Consider the following 19131-nt stretch of genomic DNA (forward strand, 5'->3'; position numbering starts at 1 on the left):
GAGAGAGAAAGAAAAGAAAGAAAGAAAGAAAGAAAGAAAGAAAGAAAGAAAGAAAGAAAGAAAGAAAGAAAGAAAGAAAGAAAGAAAGAAAGAGGGAAACAAGCAAACAATCATAGAGTTGCATGACACTATTAGTGTCTTAAGTCCTTAACCCTTTCCCAAACAACAATGTTAAATAATATCACAATGATACTGTTAGAGCCTGATCCTTTGGGGACAAACGTTAAGCATTGTAGTAATAAAGGAATTCTATATTTTAGTTACTATATTTCCATAGATTCTTTTCAATCCTGTACTGTGTTTTTATTAGGACTATATATTACATCTTTATTCTAAAAGAAAAAAATCACATAAGTCTTATAATTCCCAGGCTAAACTTTTCATTTGCCTGCCTCCCTGCCAGGGAACTACACTAACAAATACCTAGAAAACCAAATCAATTAATGTAAAATATCTGTGTCATGCACCGAGCCCTCACAGTGAGATTTAGAAAGGGCTACAAAATCCAAAACGGTCTTTACTCCACTGAGCATCCAAGACACTATGGGATAAAGGACCTGAATGTGACTGGGAAAGAATCGGAATAGAGCTGTCTGGCAGCTCTGGCTAGACTCCAGCTTCAGTTCAGTCTGCATGGCTACATGGTATCCATGGAAATGAGCTCAGGCCTGCACAAAGACAAACAAAGGCCACCTTTCCGTGAATGACAGCTACCAGTGTCCAAGGTGGCCACTGGGGCACTGGCTTTCCTCATGCTTTTGAACAAACAACGAAATAATCTCAGACGCTGACAGTACAACCTCTAATGTGCTTTTATTTCCCTCGCTCTGTTTAAACATTAACTTCATTTTTATACAGAAAGCTTCTGGAGTAAAAACTGTCCCCATTCATTTTGAACTAATAGAAGCAAAAAAAAAAATGCAGTTGTAGGTTTAGAACATGGTATGATAAGGCATACCATGTAGGCATGTCTGCCTGCAGCTTCTTATAACTGGGCCATGAAAACAGACCACTCTCCAGGGAAACCTGCAATATATTTAAAATGATTGGCAGTCACAGTATTTGTGAACTGAAAAGGCTGGAACAGTCTTTAGATTAAGTGTGTACAACATAGGGGACATAATGTTTCTGTACAGGAACCAGCAGGCATAGAATAAACCTTGAATATATGCAATCTGTAGAAATTAAAACTCTCACAATATTAACAATAGGGCAGGGGAGATGACTCTATAGATAAAGTGCCTTCTTCATAAGACGAGGACCTTACTCTGCGTTCCCAGCACCCATGTAAAGGGAGACATCCCTATGCCTATCACTTAGGCGGAAATGGGAAACAGAGGTAGCCGGGCCCTGGGAGGTAGCTGGCTAGATGTTCTAGTTCAAACAGGAAGCTCCAGTTCCAGGAAAGACCTTGTTCAAAAGATTTAAGGTGGAAAACAATAGCAAAAGACACACAACGTACATACCAGTCCTCCACAAGTATGCCCATGGGCAAGAGCACACATACTAGTCATGTACACACATATACAAATCACACACACACACACACACACACAGACACACAGTTAGAAAGAAATACTATTTCTCCCCTCTAAGATCCTTTCTATAGACACTACAGCTGTTCCCATTCTCTCTCCGGTTCTGGATGTCTGAAACCCACAGACAACACAAAATGATTTTGGAAAAATTATACATGTACTGCGCAGGATTATGAACATACAATTTGAGAGCCAGTTACCATAGATTATATCCAAGTGTGTCCATCTTTGCTTACATCAGTAGATCTCACCCTGTGGGTCATGACCCCCTTGGTAAACCTCTATGTCCAAAAATATTTACAATTCACAAGGGTAGCAAAGCTACAGTTATGAAGTAGCAATGGAAATAATTTTATGGTTGGGGTCGCCACAACATGAGGGATTGTCCTAAAGGGTCACAGCACTAGGAAGGTTGAGAACCACTGGTTTAGATGCTGAAAGGAACATCTCCTGTCTTATCCCCCTCTCTGTTCTTCCTTCCCCTTTCTGCCAAGTCTTCCTCACTGTCTACAGGACCTCGATATACTTACTCCTCACTTCTACTTATCCACGGCAGAGACTGGAGACTGCCATTACTCTGACGGCCACGCTCATGTGACTACTGCAAAGCTGTCTCCTTCTCCAATTCCTTCTGTGGTGCCTCACTCCTACAGGTTAGATTTCCTGCTGTGTCTCCAAGTGGCATCATATCCCCCCCCTCTCTCCCATTTGTTTCTCATCTAACCCTCCAAGGTAGTTCCCAAGTCATGGCTCGAGACCATTCTTCTCTCCCTGCTTAACTCAGCAGCAACACGTTCCCAGTTGCCTCTCATCTCTGTGCACATCTCACTCACTGGACTGATCGTGAGGCCACTGCACAACACTGCGGACTAACTAGAGGGTACCCCAGGATGTGGCCACCTCAATCGCACCAAACTGATCATCTCTTTCATACAACTTGCTTCTTTTAGCACCTCTTGCCTCAATAAACGGCTGTACATTGCGTTGTACGTAACAGAAATCTAAACATCTGCTTTATTCCTCCCCCAGTGACAAAATTAAGTCCATTACCAAATACTGCTTCTCTTCTTCCTTCATAGCATTTACATTTAAATTTAAATTTCATCTCTCTCTCCTGGTGTGGTAAACTAGCACTTAACCTGATTCTCTCCTGGTTGCCCATGGTGTTGTCTGCCCGGTCTCTATCCTTCTGTCCTCCTCCTTGTCCTATGGCAGTGAGCAATTCTGAGCTCATCAATTCCTTGCTTGGGTAGCTTCAGGGCCTTCCCCGCCCTCAAGGAAAGACTCTGAGTCTGTCATAGTTGAAAAGCCTTAAGGTCAGAGGATGGCTTACCTCTCACCTTTCGTTCCTTAGCAACACCACGAGCTTGAATGTTCTATGTCAGTGTTCCTTTGTGATCTAGGAATTAGACGTAGGTCCTCCATTGGCAGAAGCCGTGTGTAATTTCTGGGAATAGTGCATCTAGGAACCTTGCTGCATGCCGTATGTTGCCATAATACTGCTTCCATCCAGATAAAATGTTGGACTGGACCCCATGACCAGCACTGTCCTCCATGGAAAATCTAAACTCTAAATGACTCCAGTCTTTCTGGAGACTTGGTTTTTACTGTCTTTATGATATTTCCTTCTCCAAACTCAACATTTTTTGTTTGGTATCCTTCATGAACCATATGCAAACATGATATTTACCATGCCATAGGAAGACTTTATAATTCTCACCCATATAAAACATAACTAAGTTTTAAATTATATAAACATTTTTAAAGAAATTGAGAGGAAGGTTAGTATTTCCTTTGGATAATTTAGAAACTCAAAGAAGATTCCAGGAGTGAATTTTCTCTCCATCTTTCTTTGGTGCTACCTATGTATCCCCATTTTTATCTTTCAGTAACCAGTTGGCATCATGCTTACAAGACTGCTCAGCCTCTCTGAACCTGGTGTCCGAATGTGACAAAATCATATTGTCTGAAAAATGAAGATTCTTTCCCCAGAAGCCTCCTAGTAGATCACGCCATATGCATAGTCTCCTCATAACCTCAATCTCCAGCTTGTCCAGAAGAGGGCACTAATTTGATAAATATAAGGAAAATGATGGGTTGAAGCCAGTTATGTATACTTTAGGGCCAAGGGAACTTCCTTTCTTCATGTTTGGACTCATATACAACTAGACCTCTATGGATCATGTGTCATGCTTTCTCTCATTTGATACCATGTCTGCCACATGCCTTTAGCAAAGGAATCTATGGTCACCCATTGGCTCATGGAATTTACTGTATGCTGCCAGATTGGCAGAGCTTCTGTGGGTCATCAGGGAGGGACTGGGAATCAGTGTCATCCACAAAATCTATTATCTCTGGACTTACGGCATCCATCAGGATTCTTAACTCTTGTGAGCCATTTTTTCTGTGCTTGCATGGGAAGACACATTGTAGTCATGATAACAACTGGAAGAAACAGTCGGTAACTCTTCACACCTTCGATTTGCAATTAACAGGGAAACATTTCCATGGTTCCTCATCTTTTGCGTTGTCCTGAGTCTAAGTACTAAGCTAAGCAGTCTTGGTGGTAAAGACTGAACCTTATTGCACTGGTGGTTGTATTTATACGATGCTAAGATATTTTCAGCCGCTAATATTTCCACATTATCTCTGAAAGTTTTCAGTTTTTGTATCTTGGCATGTGTTATTCTTTTGCTGAGTGTCTAGAATCCCATCGTGAGAAGCTCATCTGTGCATAAGCAGGCTTCTCCCCCTTAATCTGCCCATGATATTAGCACATGAAGGAAGAGAGCATTTACCACTTAGAAGGAATGTATTAGAACTGTTGTGGTCATCGACTGCCTATCTTGGCAGTCATTTCATAAGACAGGCAACATTGAAGTTTTAGAGAATGGGAGGGAGACAATGATAGCGTTAATGCACTAGCTTATAAACCTGAATGAACATCTGAGATGCAGAAAGATTTCCTTTTTAAATATGGAGTCCTGAGACCAAATCCATAAATCTCAAACAGGCTCATGGGCCAGCACAGAGCCCTACCGAGATGGGTCAGGTGGTACCGCTCAGCTATGGAGGAAGAAAGCTAATTCGTCAAAGGGTGACCTGGAACTACTGAGAAACTGAAGTAAAAAAGAGTCTGGATTGGTTCACAGAATTTAGAAATTATTCCATGCTTTCTTTTGGGGCTACAGAATAAAAACTGTTCTACCTTTTAATTATGTTTGGGGTTGACTCTTCTAGGATTGGAGAACTAGCTGATCACAAAGAGATGAGAGAAAGAGAAGAAAAGCAACAACCTAGCGAGGTTAGCAGGAAGAGAGTCTGGGAACAGTTTAAAATAAACTTTGTCCACTGTACTTAGACATAGGATGGTGCATGTAGGCATATTTATAAGGTTTGAAATGTATACATTCCATACACATATGGAGTGCCCATGAGTGCCTGTGTGTACTAATATGTAGGATTGAACAGTAGAGTGGAACAGTTGGTAGGGAAAGCACAGCCAGACGGGAGAGGACTTTTATGAATGTCTAGAAATGTGGACTTTACCGTATAGTAGATGTGGCGGGAAACAGCGAGTGTTTGATGTAAGGGTGTGTAGATTGATAGAGCATATAACTGCTTTAGAAAGGTAGCAATGAGAACAATAAACTGGAAAGACAAGAAACAAAATGGGAAGGCCAGGTTCAAAGTTGCAGGCGTTCTGATAGGAGAGGATGAAGGGTTGACCTGGGTGGTGGCAGGCATTGCATAGATGGGTAGGAAAAACTGGCAGAACCATAAGTGTGAGACTGAGACTGAGAACTTGGGAAACACACGGCCGGCCCTGCTACTTGCGTGGCACACTGGCTTAAAGGCACAGTGGATTGTAAAGGAGAAATCCTGGTAGACAGGTGGTGAATTCACCTTAGGAAAGATTGGCTCCGGCAAATTAATAGAACACATAGGTGTAGAAATTTGGGGGTTTGAAATCAAGAGGTGAGTGGCTTGAAATCCTGCCTTGGGGGAAGGAGGAGGGCCCAGAAGAACCTTTAGATTCTAAAGTTTAGAATGAAGAGGGAGGTCCTGGACAGAACTCTGCAAACACTATTTAGTAGGTAGATAAGGAGCCTCTGAGATGGAGAAGTGACAAAGAGGGGAGGGAGAGAGGACACAAACCAGGGGAGAGGGGTTTTATAGAGAAAAGCAAAAAATCAAAAGGAAGACATCTTACCATGAGAGGAACCCACTGATTAGTTTACAGATGAGGGAGGCTATTACGAGAAGGAGGGCTGACCTCTCAGAGGGCAGTTAAGAAGCTCCGATTCAGAATCCACATGGAGAATTCCTTGGCCCCCGTGAGCCCACTGGAGAGTGTGTCACGCCATCCATGTTAAGGTTACAGTTGGTTTCTTCTCTGGATGTGCCCTTAACTTCCAGATTTTCTAGGTGTCATATGATCTCTATTCCCCACCCTCGGCCTGCCCATGAACGATGAAAAGGGATATGTATGGAACAAAACTGAGTTCTTGTTCCTCTTACCCACTCATGAGAATGATTATGGGAAACGGATTTGAATCTAAGTGCTAAAATAAGATCCAAGATGCGTTTGCGTCTGTTGTCTGTCCATGTGCCGTGGAGAATGTCAGGTATAGAGGTACACATTTGTGCATGCCTTTACATTTTAACTTCTGTATATATTTGCATCACAATTGTGCGTGTCTGTGATCTATAAATAATAATAAGTGTGCCTTTTTAATGCTTGCTAGGTTCAAAATGTTCATATAGGGAGGATAAAAATGAAAGTTTAAAATACCAGGAACCTAGAACTTTCAGCTGCATGTCAACCTTAGATACCCAAGACACCCAAAATTATGTTGCCCACTTACGAATCTCCATTGCTCTCTTAAATGGCAAAGCTTGGTTGTATGATTTTATTTAATTAGATGATTAAAATAAGGAGAAAATGCGTTCCTTAGATATACAAATAACTGAACCGGAAAGAGAGAAAGCAATACGTGGCGTCATTTTTACAGGTGTTATATAAATCCTGTCTGCTTTCTGACATTGAATCATCCCAATTAACTAACTGCAGAAGAAAACTGAGTACCTGACTTCATGCCTTTCGGCAACACATTCCACCCAGGTCCTTCTCAAGGGCTCCTCCCAGAACAAGCCTCAACATTTCAAAGATCAGAAAATGGTGCTGTGCTTCAGTGGCTCCTTTTAATAATACCGACAATTAAAGAGAGATGAAAAGCCGGGGTTTGGGTTTCTAGTTCCTCTTAGGAGAGAGAATTCCAGACTCTGAACTTCAGAATCCAATCCGACTGTCTTAAACCCCTAGATTAGACCCGATGGCTCCTCAGATCAACGGTGTTTCCCAACGACAGAACATTTGTGAGGCATGGGGGTACAGGCTAGCATCCCAACAATTAACAGTGCTCCCTGTCTGCGACAGAATCGGGAGAGGGACATATTTCTCTCTTCTCTGACAGACAGACAATTCCACAAGGCTAACCTGGACTAATTTTCCTCAACCTTAAAGAAAGATGAGCCCCAGAGAAGCACAGTTTAAGGAATGCTTTCCTTCTTTGTAAAAAATAATTGACAACCAGTGACCACTTTGCTATTTTGTTAGCCATCCAGATATGATCCCCCCCCCGCCCCCTCCTGTCTCCCCTCAACTACCTTAAAATCCTTCATCTTAGGCATGACCAGGCTGTGGATAAAAGTGGAGAGAAAGTTCTCCTGAGCCTCTCAGCAGCTGGCCTTCCCCACTCTCCTTCCTCACTTAATGTAAAGGAAGTCAGGTTAGGCAGCCTGGCACCAGTCTCAGCTAATCCCCTTGCCTGTCTAGGATCAAGAGAGTGGAGAGAACCTGCCAAAGTTTACTTTCTTTGAGGGACGAGGACATTACAACAATAAGAGGAAGGCAGGAGGGAAGGAAGAGTTCCCCTCTGCCTAGTATAGAGTTGATTAGCTTTTCTTCCTCCTATGGAAAGAAACACCAGTGCTCCTTCCTGAAATAAGAATAGGGGGCACTGTGCACGTGGGGCGAAAAATACACATCAGAGTTTCCTGCAAAGCCACCCTTTGAGAGCTGCAAGCTGCAGCCCTGAGCTGGATCCCGGATTCCTGGTTCAGTGCTAGCTCAGCACCTGCTGGGGATCTGAGGGAAGTTGGGAGGCTGCATGCGCGCGGTCCGGTCCCTTCTGCAGGCCACCCACAAACGCTCCAAATCTGTGGGTGTGAGAACATCTCTAAACCCAAAGCTCTTAGAAAGATGACTTTGAAGGGTGCTTGAACGGGTGAAACAAGTCTTAATGAGGACGTGGTGTGTGTGTGTGTGTGTGTGTGTGTGTGTGTGTGTGTGTGTGTGTGTGTCTGTCTGTCTGTCTGTCTGTCTGTCTGTCTGTCCTGTTTGTTCAAGCAGCTCCAGGAAGCCAGAATCCCGAGTCCACATGGATGCAGAGCGGACATCGCCAGAGCAGCACTCGATCCCTCCCTGGTCTTCTAGGACCACTGCGGGTCTCTCCAGCCTCGGATGCACAGTGGAGTTCAGACTTACCTTGAGCTAGCACTTGCAGCCGCAGCAGGAGCGCGCCCCCTGGCTGTCCCGGTCCCATCTTGGGTCTGCGCTGCGGAATCTAAAGTGCTCTGGGGGTGCACACAGTACCCTAGATCCAGGGCTCCCAGAGGCTAGACTTTCCAGAAACTGTACGGAGGACTTCTCTCCAGCCTGAATGAGAGCAAGGAACAGTTGCTTGCAGCTCCTAAGCTAGGAACCGCCCCTGCCCGCCCCTCCAGCCTGAGCAAACTCCGGATCTGTCCTGCCACGCCCCACCGAGCCCAGCCCCTCAGCGTCTGTGGCTCCTCCAGCGCTCTGAAAAAGGAGTCAAGATCCATGAACACCCACAGAGCCCTCTGCATCTTACAGACAGTGCGGACGCGACGCCAGCCCAGTGGCTTTTCCCACCTGTACCAAACTGTTCTAGCACACCAAACCCAAAAGCCCAGGATCCACCCACAACCAACATCTCTTCGTCCTCTGTCCACAGGAAACTAACTCCTAGGCAGTTCCCTCCACTCCACCCCCAACCCCAGCACAGTTGTATCAAGCCATAACCCTCAATAGCTCAGCAGGAGAGCCAGGGGACCTGAACGGTGTGTGCCCTTCTCTGCTTTTCCTGAGTGGGTGGAGAAAGGGACAGAAATAAGCTCGGAATGACCAGGTTCGACACTAAGTCATCAGAAAGAGCTGCTCTCAAGCTATGATTATCCCTGAGGTACTATTTTTGCACCACAGAGGGGTGTGTGAGAGAGAGAGGTGGGGATTGTTCATTTCTGAGACGACGAGGAGTTGGATCACCAAGTTTACCTGATTTATTTCAGGACAGGGAAAGAAAAGTCAAGAGTCCACAGGGGCTCAAGTGCAGTGGTTCTCAACCTTTCTAGTGCCGCGACCCTTTAACACAGTTCTTCATGTTGTGGTGACCTCCAAACATAAAATTATTTTCGTTGCTACTTCACTGCTTCTGAATTGTTATGTAACATCTGTGCATCCCAATGGTCTTAGGGTACACCTATGGAAGGGGGGTCGGGTTGAGAACATCTCCACCTGAGCTTGTGCCTCGCCATTTCCCAATCTTTCAGATTCTGGAAAGACAGAATTCATCTGGGTCTTTCACTTTTGAATCCAAGAAATAGAACATGCACTTTCAATCGTCTTTAAACCCAATATTAGTAAAAGCTCAGCTGCAGGTTCCTGCCCATTGATGAGGCTAGAGTTATTCCAGTGACTGCTTTCTGTTTGAAGCGCTCAAAGGGTTTCATAAAATAAAGAATTGCTTGTCTAATTGCTATTGCTCATTCAAAATGTTTTAGGAGCGGGCCTCTGAACAAGAAGGGACTCCCCAGGTCCATAGAGCAAGCAAGAAACTTCCAGGTGGAACAGACGTAACCACTTAGGAAAAGCCAAACGCTTTAAATCTATTTATAAAATGGTAGGTAGAGCAGGAACCTCCACTTCTTTGTGTGTGTGCATATGTGTACAGGTTTATGTGTGCTGATGTGTGTGTTTGTGTAGATACACATGTATGCAGGCCAGGGGACAAACCTAAGTGTTGTTCCTCACAGCCTTTTGTGTTAAGATAGTCTATCACTGGGCTAGATCTTGCCAAATAGGCCAGACTGGATGACCAGCTAGACTCATGACGGTACCAAGTTGGCACTCACCTGCCGCTAGAACTTATGATTAATATCCTACATTCAGCACCTTTGAACCTCATAGCCCCAGGCTGCCTATCTCACCCACCACTTCTTTACTTACACACCCTAAAAGACACTATGACCTTCTGTGCCCTGAGTGTTTAGTAAGACCAGAGAGCTCTGAGGGAACTGCTCACTAACCCTGACACACAGCTGGGCAACTCAGACTCCTGGTGGGAAGCCTGCCAAGTTTCAAGGAGATGACTATCTGCCTGTTCCCTTCTGACTCACTGAAATGTGAGTTCTGTTTGGAGCAGACTCATGTTTGGGAAGCAGGGTGGCTCTTCGTAATGTGTTTTGTCTGAGTTGGAGAGAAGAAAGCGTATCTTTGGGGGGGGGGGTTGTTGCTCTTAGAACAGGATAAATTAGCACCACACTGCTATTGGACACAGGTCAGATAAAGAGCTGTATAGTTTCTTTCAGAGCAGGCAAAAATGTTAGGAAACAAAGAGCAAATTTGTGGGTTACAATATTTAACTAGCATGAAGGAGCTGAGAGGAAATAATTTTGGCAGTCTTACCTAACACATACCTTGCCTGGGTTAGTTTGGAAACCACATCTAGCTAGACTCATGACGATACTCGGAAATAAGTCAAGGGCTGGACTTTTCCACTGTAGCCTTAGGTTCCTTTTATGCCATTCAAACTATTAAAGAACTTTTTTTATTACATTTACCATATAAAATATTAAAAGAGAGCATTTTCAGATATTTGTGTATTAATTTTTAATACCAGAAACTAATACATATTTACAGAAATGTCATATAATTAAGAAAATAAATTTTCCATTGTAAATCAGCCCACAAAAAGAATGGCATTGCTCTATATTTTTGTTAATTATTCTAATATCTGGCTTTAAAAAGAACATGTTAATTCTCATATCTGATTCAGCATATGAACCTGTTGTATGTCCTTTGTGTTAAATCATAAGGCTTAATGTGTTGTAACACAGAACTGTAGTTTCTAAACCTGTGACGATTTTACATAATTCTCTAAAATTGTATAAAGATTTAATAAACAGTATTTCCCCCTCCCTCTGGTTCTTAGTTCTTGTCTTATTAACTCATACTCATACACTATCACTTGTTTCCTGGTTTGTTGGAACAGTTAAAGAGAGAACGCTTGCCACAGTAATGTCCATGTGGACAGCCATAAAAATCCCAGTGCCACACTCATCAAAGGATGCTCTTGATAAAGGTGACCACATTTGCCATTTTCATCCATTCTTCAGCATTGCAGGTTACCCGTCTTTGTCTTCTGCTTCTTATTCTTCTTGGGACTGGTGTAAGACTCAGGAAAGTTCATCGCCGCATGCAGGGTGAGTTCCTTTTGAGTGCAGTCTGATGTAGACCCCTCTCCCAGCTGGTTAACAGCAAAGACCAGCCTTTGCTCACCAGGGGGAATCCCTTCCATATCCTGGATCTTGCCCTTTCCATATTCTGTATTGTCAGAGAGTTCAGCCTTCAGAACAATGATCTTCCCAGTAAAAAAGTATTGTATGAAATCTTCATCTTGGCAGGGAGGTTCCATTGCGGATGGAGGATTGGGAAAAAAAAAAAGAAAAGAAAGAAAACCGGTTTCTTTACAACTAGTTAAGAAATCTGAACACGCAGCAAGGACTCTTCCTACTCTACAGCATTAAAGTTCACTCCTCTCCCTGCTGACCTCCACGCTGATTACCATCACTCAACATTTGTCTTAGGGAGTCAGTGGCAAAGGCAACTGATGCCTCAGTATTATTGTGAAAGTAATTTTGCCATCACTGAGCCCTTGGAAGGGACTTGGGATGCTCTGAAACTGATTGTGGATGGAAGAGGCCTTCCTAGGCTTTCTCTTCTCTTCTCTCAAAGCTGGACCAGAATTTTGTTGGATGAGGGCTTCTGGCTCCCCACGTTCCTTTCTGACCTCCTTTCTCTTCTAAGTCACCTTGCGTATTTCGTACCACACAACCACCATTCTAGAGACCTCTCTTCTCCTCGGGGCTACCACTAGGACACCTTATCACCAAACCAGCTCTGTACACCCCGTGGCCATGAGCCCTTGTTGCTTGTAAGATTTCCTTATCAGATGGCGGTTGAATCAATATGGCCCCCACAGGCTCATACATCTGAGTGCTTAGTCACCAGGGAGTGGAAACTGTCTGAGGTTAGAAGGATTTTGAGGTGTGGCCTGGGTGGTGTGGGAAGTGTGTCACTGGGGTAGGCTTTCAGGTTTCAAAAGTCAAGTGTTTCTCTCTGTGTGTCTGCTGCCTCTTCAGGATGTAGCTCTTGACTACTTACTGCTTCAGCACGATGTCTTCCTGTCTACCTGTCACCCTGATCCAGACCGTGACACTTAATGGACTAAACCGCTGAACTATAAACAAGCTCCCAATGAAATGTTTTCTTCTCTAAGTTGCTGTGGTCATGGTATCTCTTCACCCTAATAGGACAATACCCAAGACAACAGGCGCAGTTAATCTCTGCACTTCCTCCTTTCTTGTCTTCTCTCTGCACTTTATACTTGCCATGACACTTGTCTTTCTGAGATGTGAGCTTGCTTGTTATCAAAACTTTGGATGTGAGCTCAGTAGGCAAACTCAAGGATATGAGGTTGGAGCTATAGCACTCACACACAAATTGAGTGTGGCAGCATGAATGTGTAAGTCCAGTGTTCGAAGGGAGACAAGGGCAGATCCCAAGGGCTCAGTGGCCAGCCAGACTAATAAAAATGGTGAGCCTCAAATTCAGTGAGGAATCCTTTCTCAAGAACGAAGGTGGAACAGAAATAGACTCGAGTACAGAAATGACACGGTCATCGTATTAGATTCAGAAAAGACCTTAAACAAAAATCCAAACTCCCTAATGATAAAAGCACAGGAGAATCTAGGGACACAGAGGATGTATCTCAATACAGAAAAGGCAATATATAATAACCCCACAGCTAAAATCATGCAAAACGAAGAAAAACTCAAGCCATTTCCACCAAAATCAGGAATATTGTCTCTAATCCTGTTCAACACAATGCTTGAATTATTGCCTAAAGGACTCATGGGAAAAAAGAGATAAAAGGGATATAAGTGAGAAAGGAAGAAGTCAAAATAATGTTATTTCTAGATGATATGACAAAAGACCCCAAGGAATCTATTGGAAATCATATATGGATGATAAACATACTCAGCAAAGTATCAGAATACAAAATCAGTAGCTTTCTTGTATGCAAATGACACACATACTGAGAAATGAATCAGGGACGCAATTCCATTCAAGTAGTCCCAGGGGAAAAATGTATGGATTCAATGACATTCCCATCACAAATCTAAGGAAATTATTCACAGAAATTGAAAAAAATAACCTCAAAATTCCTGTGGAAATAAAATGGCTGAGAATGGCCAAAATTATCCTGAATAATAAAAATACTATTTATGGTCTCCCTATTCCTGATTGCAAATTATACTATAGAGATAGTGTAGTAAAAACAATATGAGGCTAGCAAGACTAGTTTAAATACACTCACATTGATTGCTGGAATAGAATTGAGGGCCCACACATAAGCCTAGAGTCTTATATCCACCTGATTTTTGACAAAGTGGGTATATATATATATATATATATATATATATATATATATATATATCCCTTTGAGTCTGTATAATGCTACCTGTAGGTATGCTTCAAGACAGACCATTTGGCACTGGATGAATAGTTGGTGTGCCCTTCCCTGGGGAAAGCCACCTCTCCTATTCCCAACCTTCCCCAGTTGCCTACAGTTCTTTGTGTGGGATAGAGGCCTGTGGGCTTTTACCATAATTGTGGGATGTTCACTAGTGTCACGACTGTCCAGCTCATGTTTCAGCACTCATGTGGATGAGATTTTTATGGCTGTTGCTTCTGATATGACTAAGAGACACACTCTCAGAGCAAACCCCTGATCTTCTCTCTTACAATCTTTCTGCTACCTCTTCTGCAGTGTTATCTGAGACATAGGTTTGGGAGTGTTTCATAGATGTAACCATTGGAACTTTGGCTCCACAACTGTGCATTCTGATGGGTTGTGTGTCTCTGTAATGGTCTCTATCGGTGGCAAAGAGAAGTTTCCTTCCTGAGAGTTGAGAACTATACTTATCTGTAGGCATGAAGGTAAATGTCTATAGATTACTGTAAGGGGTTATACTGGCCAGAACTGACTTGAATGTACTCTTCCTCAGGACTAAACTTCATGGTACCAGAAGGTGTCATGCAAACTTCCAAAAGAGGAGGGCGACCAACTGTCCTACCCAGCTATGATACCTATGAATTTCATCAATGACCAGCATGGCCCAATAATCCTAAGGCTGAAGTAGTGACATACTCTGGTGCTAACCAACAGCTCTCCAAATGAACTTAAGACCTAGTCAACAAGAGAAATACCATGCCTGATATTTTAAACTTAGATAACTACTCAGTGCTAGTAGAAGTCATGTTATTGAAGGAAAGTCTTCAACCATTAATTTGCAAAAGGATAACTATAGAGGGCACATGGCACTGGTGATCACAGATAAGCACCGGAGAGTCCAGGAGTGTTAAACATACAAGCTTGTCTCTTTGATGAAAGAGATGTATAACTTGTTTTCCACCCAGAAGGCTAGGAATAGATGTGGTTAATAACCTGATTACCTGTGCCACCTGTTTGACCAGGCCATACAGAACTCCCTCAAACTCTTAACTTTATCCTGGACTCTTTCTCCGTAGATCCTTATCTTGAACACTTTTTCAGCTGACAGAACCCATCCTATGGTAGATGTCACATGTACTTGACAAATGGAGCAGAGGTGGTTGACAGCCTGGCTGCCTCTGCTCTATCTGTATGGCTAGGCCACACCTGTCTCCCCCAGGTTTTATGTTTATCTCAGTCATTTTCCCTAGACTCTTATTTTGAGGATTGTTTTTTGGTCAATAGAACCCATCTTTATGGAAATGGTCATATGGAACTTGAAAGGAGTTTCAGTTGAATCATGTCTTGTTATATACACAGGACAGAGCTAATTGTCATCAGGAAAATTTTTTCCAAAATTGTGCTGTGCTTAAATGTGCCTAACATAAACTGCCTGAGGTCAGACTCCAGAAGTTTGAACCAACACTTGACACTTATTTACTGAATCATGTTGAACTGGATATTCTTTTAGCCTCGCAGGGCTCAAACCATGGTATTTGCAGAAATCCCCTACATATAACAATGTATCTAACTTTTCTCCACACAATCTATTATAATCACATTTTGCCTTTCCCCATCATCTCTCAGGTCTTCTCTATATCATTACCCACCCAACTTCATTCTCTCCATCCCTCTTCCACCCTTTCCATATTTCTCAACAAATAACAAACAAAAACAAAATTCAATAAGACAAAAATACTAAAACAAAATACACACACATGCAGGTGTGCACACACAAGCAATATAAAGTTCATTTGTGTTGACCAACTACTTGTGGGCATGGGGCTTTCCCTGGAATGTGGTTGCTATGATTGCTAAAGTCATTCAGGTGGAGAAAAAGGATTTTTTCCCCTCTCAATGTAGGTATCTGTTGCAAATAACTTCTTGGTTAGGAGTGGACTTTATGCCTAATTCCACTACTGTGTTCTTGGAATTTTATGGTTTGCACTAATGCAGTCAAGTTTTATGCATGCTGTCACAAACTCGGTGAATTTGTGTGTATATCAGCCCTGATGTGGCGGAAGACACTGTTTCTTGCCGTCATCATGATATCAGGCTCTTACAATCATTCCGACTATTCTTCTGCATGTAACTCAGATCCTTGAAGGGAGGATATAATAAAGGTATAACACTTAGAGCTGAGTTCTCCAAAGGCTCTCACTCTCTGCATCTTTTTCAGCCAGGAGTCTTTGTGTTAAATCACCAAGCATTGCAGGAAGGAGTGGTACTTTTACTGTTGGTGTGAGTGGACCCTTGTATAGCCACAAAGAAAATCAGCATAGGAGAGCCATAAAAAGTCAGAATTAGATCTATCATGGCATCTAGCCAGATCACACCTGGGCCTATTCCCAAAAGATTCTCTATCCCACTACGGAGATACTTGATCATCAATATTCATTGCTGTTCTATTCATAATAGCCAGGAATCTCAACAACCTAGATGTCTATAAATGATCAACGAGCAATGAAGATGAGCTTCATGACACAACAGAATATTATTCAGCTGTCAGTAGAAAAAAAAAACGACATTACAAAATTTTCCTGTAAATGGAAGGAGCTGGGAATTGAATTTTCAGCAAAGTAACCCAGACCCCGAAAGACAAATGATTTATGTTCTCTCTGACATGTGTATGTTGGCTTTGAATCTTTAGATATGTGTATTTCCATTGGAGTGTCCATGCAAGGCAGGAAACTGTAGGAGAGTAATGTCAGGGAAAAGGAAACAGAATGTAGGTGGTATGAAGAGAAAAGGAGGAATGATGAAACCGGAAGGGTTCAATGGCATTTAATATAGAAGGACAGATAGAGAAGGGAATGCTACATTAAGGATAATCAGTGCTAAAGACCTGTGAGAAATGTCATGTGAAAAGCTACTGTAGAAGCCCACTAAAATACATACATATATGTTATAAATGAGACTTAAAAGGAAGTACACTATAATGAAGGTACAATGCTTTCCCACACATTGTAAGCCATCAGTTGAAACACTTGTACTTATTTGAGTTGTTGTAGACACTTCCAAACATTACCAGCTATTACTGTTCTTCTTGCTTATCTTCTAGAACTTGATGGTAATACTATATTGCTGGAAACACCACTTACCTGAGTCACAGGACATGAAGATATCAAACTGATATTGACCTGGAAGCATCATCCCTGGAAGCTAGCATTCTTTCATAGTGCTGGCAGGTTCTATGCGTGTTGCTGGGGCCAGGGGAAGTTCATTAACAGCCTTACCCATCTGTGAATACTGGGAAGTACAGTAGTGACTGGCCTGGTGAGATATGCCCACTGGTGCATTAGTGGCATGGATGTTATGGGAGTGACCAATCATTCTGATTGGATTTAAAACTTGGTTAACAAGGAACAACTCGTATCTGGAGAAGAATAGAAACCGGAAAAAAAAAAAAAAAGCAAAACAAAAGCGGTGGCTGGATAGATATTAGACCCTTGGAGACCCTAACAACATTTGTAAGTGGACACGGAAGTAAACTGCCCTCTAAGTTCTTTTCCTATACATTTCTGCCTCTTTAAACCCTCATCATGGAAGCTTTTAAAAAGTTCAGTTTATTTTAAGTTTCATATATGTGTAGTATATTTACATCACGCTCCCCACATTTCCTCCAGTACTACCTGACTCTTGGCTTTCCTAGGTTCTTCTGAGAGAAAGATAGAGAGCGAGTCTGAGTTCTGTGTCTTCTGTTTCCTTTTTTTTTTTTTCCCAGCTATGTGGGAGATCCACGAAATGTGCCTGTGTCCTCTTAAGCCTTCTCATGAGGTGGTTTGAACAGGTTTCTATTCATTATGTTACATTATCAGTAACACAAATTTCCCCTTCCTATGGGAAATCTCTAAATATAATAAACATTGTGTCATTAACTTCTTTCATTCATAGTTTCTGAGGTAGAGCCTGACACTGAAATAATGGGCAATAAATATTTATTAATGAACAAATGCATTTGCTCAACTAATGACTAATACCTTTGAGTAATTAAAAGGAGAAGATAATGTCTAAAAGAACAAAGAGCCCAAGGAAAGGGAAGCATTGCTCATATACACTTTAGATTGTTTCTTTTTTTTTTTTATTTTTCAGGATACCTGCTATATGATCAAGGAAGCTTATGTCTATTTGCTATGCTGCTTTTTTTCTTGGAAATTTTGATCTCAATGCCAGATCAGTTGCTATTCAAGAGGGGGAAAGTTCATTATTCTTAAAATTAATGTCAGCCAAAATGTAGCTACTTGAAAGCATATAAAGAGACTCCAGACCTGAAGCTGTCTATGACAGCCTGATTGAGTAAGAAAAGCATGAACACAGCGTTTTGTTTTGTTTTGTTTTGTTTTGTTTTGTTTTGTTTTGTTTTTGTGGGTTTTTTGTTTGTTTTTGTTTTGTTTTGTTTTGTTTTTGACAGAGTTTCTCTGTGTAGCCCTGGCCGTCCTGAAACTCACTCTGTAGACCAGGCTGGCCTCGAACTCAGAAATCTGCCTGCCTCTGCCTCGAACACAGCGTTTTCTGTGTAACTTGTAAGAAGTGTGTGTGTGTTCTCAGCTTTGTCTCACTGGGTGCTCCATTCTCTTCTCTGTATGATGATTTCTGCCTTATTCAATCGTTCTCTCTGTCTTCTAACTTTGACTTTGGCTTTTCATAGCTTTTTTCAGATCTAAAAAAAAAATAGACCAGTAAGATCTATTTTAATTCAGTAAGTGTCCTTTTTGGTTTAGCACTCCCCTAAAATGACTTAAGATGATGTTTCTCCCCTTTAAGAATTGTGTGGCGAATAAGCCATCTTTTATCTACTAGGTAAGCTTTTTCCCAAATGGAATAAATGGTTTGTTCTGGAGCCAAATCTGACTGACCAGGGCCAGAGAAACAGAGGTCTCAGTCATTTCCTGCTCCATGTTTCAACTTGTGAGCAGCAGATTCCTGGAGTTTTTATGGCAATGGAATGAGCAAGGTTATCAGTCAAGGCAATTTTCAAATATATTGGTGAAAACATAAGAGAGGTGGTTCCAAGAAGAGGGAGAAATCTCTCCTACAAGCCTAAGTTGCTATATATGACATTCTTAGCTTTGGGATTGGTGGAAGCTAGTGGTCTGTTAAAGTTAATGTGCTACACAAGTTTTTTATTTCTTAGTAATAGCATATTGTTAGCTCCTGAACAGATGTGTACAATTTTTGGCTATTTGAGTGTCTAAAGCTATCCCAGATAAATTAATTAGGCTCTAGATCTATAACTGACCAACATTTCTATATTGATAAAGTTCTAATCAGTCAATCAGCCTGGGCAGATACAGCCTCTCCCAAGGTATTCTCATTCATACTGATATTTCAAAATTATTTTCACTTGGTTTAAATACAAGGTTATTCTTCCTAATTAATTAATTATTTATTTTATTATTCACATCCCAAACGTTACCCCCTCCCTTCTTCCCTCCATGCCCCTCCCCTTTGACTATGAGCAGGTGTCTCCCCCCACCCATCAAGTCTCTACAGGATTATGTTTATCCCCTCACAGTATCAGTCTTTTTTTAAAAGTTTATTATTGTTAATTCACTTTTAATCATGATTGCAGCCTCCCTCTCTCCTCTCTTCCCAGTCTTATCCTTACATACTTCTCTCCCAATTACCTCTCCTCTTCTCTTCAGAGAAGGGGAAGCCCAAATTTGTCCTGC

The 19131-nt window shown here is 42.0% G+C and overlaps 1 protein-coding gene across 1 annotated transcript in view; it reads right to left on the minus strand.

Moving 5' to 3' along the window:
- Positions 1-8313, minus strand: part of Itga2 (integrin subunit alpha 2) — a 97026-nt gene extending 88713 nt beyond the window's left edge. The window contains exon 1 of the mRNA XM_021208571.1: positions 8089-8313. Within this exon, the coding sequence (XP_021064230.1) occupies positions 8089-8146 (58 nt within the window). The 5' untranslated portion in view covers positions 8147-8313. The remainder of the gene's footprint in view (positions 1-8088) is intronic.
- Between the last annotated feature and the right edge of the window lie 10818 nt (positions 8314-19131).

This window comes from Mus pahari, chromosome 11, assembly GCF_900095145.1.
Source record: "Mus pahari chromosome 11, PAHARI_EIJ_v1.1, whole genome shotgun sequence".
NCBI classification, from domain to species: domain Eukaryota; kingdom Metazoa; phylum Chordata; class Mammalia; order Rodentia; family Muridae; genus Mus; species Mus pahari.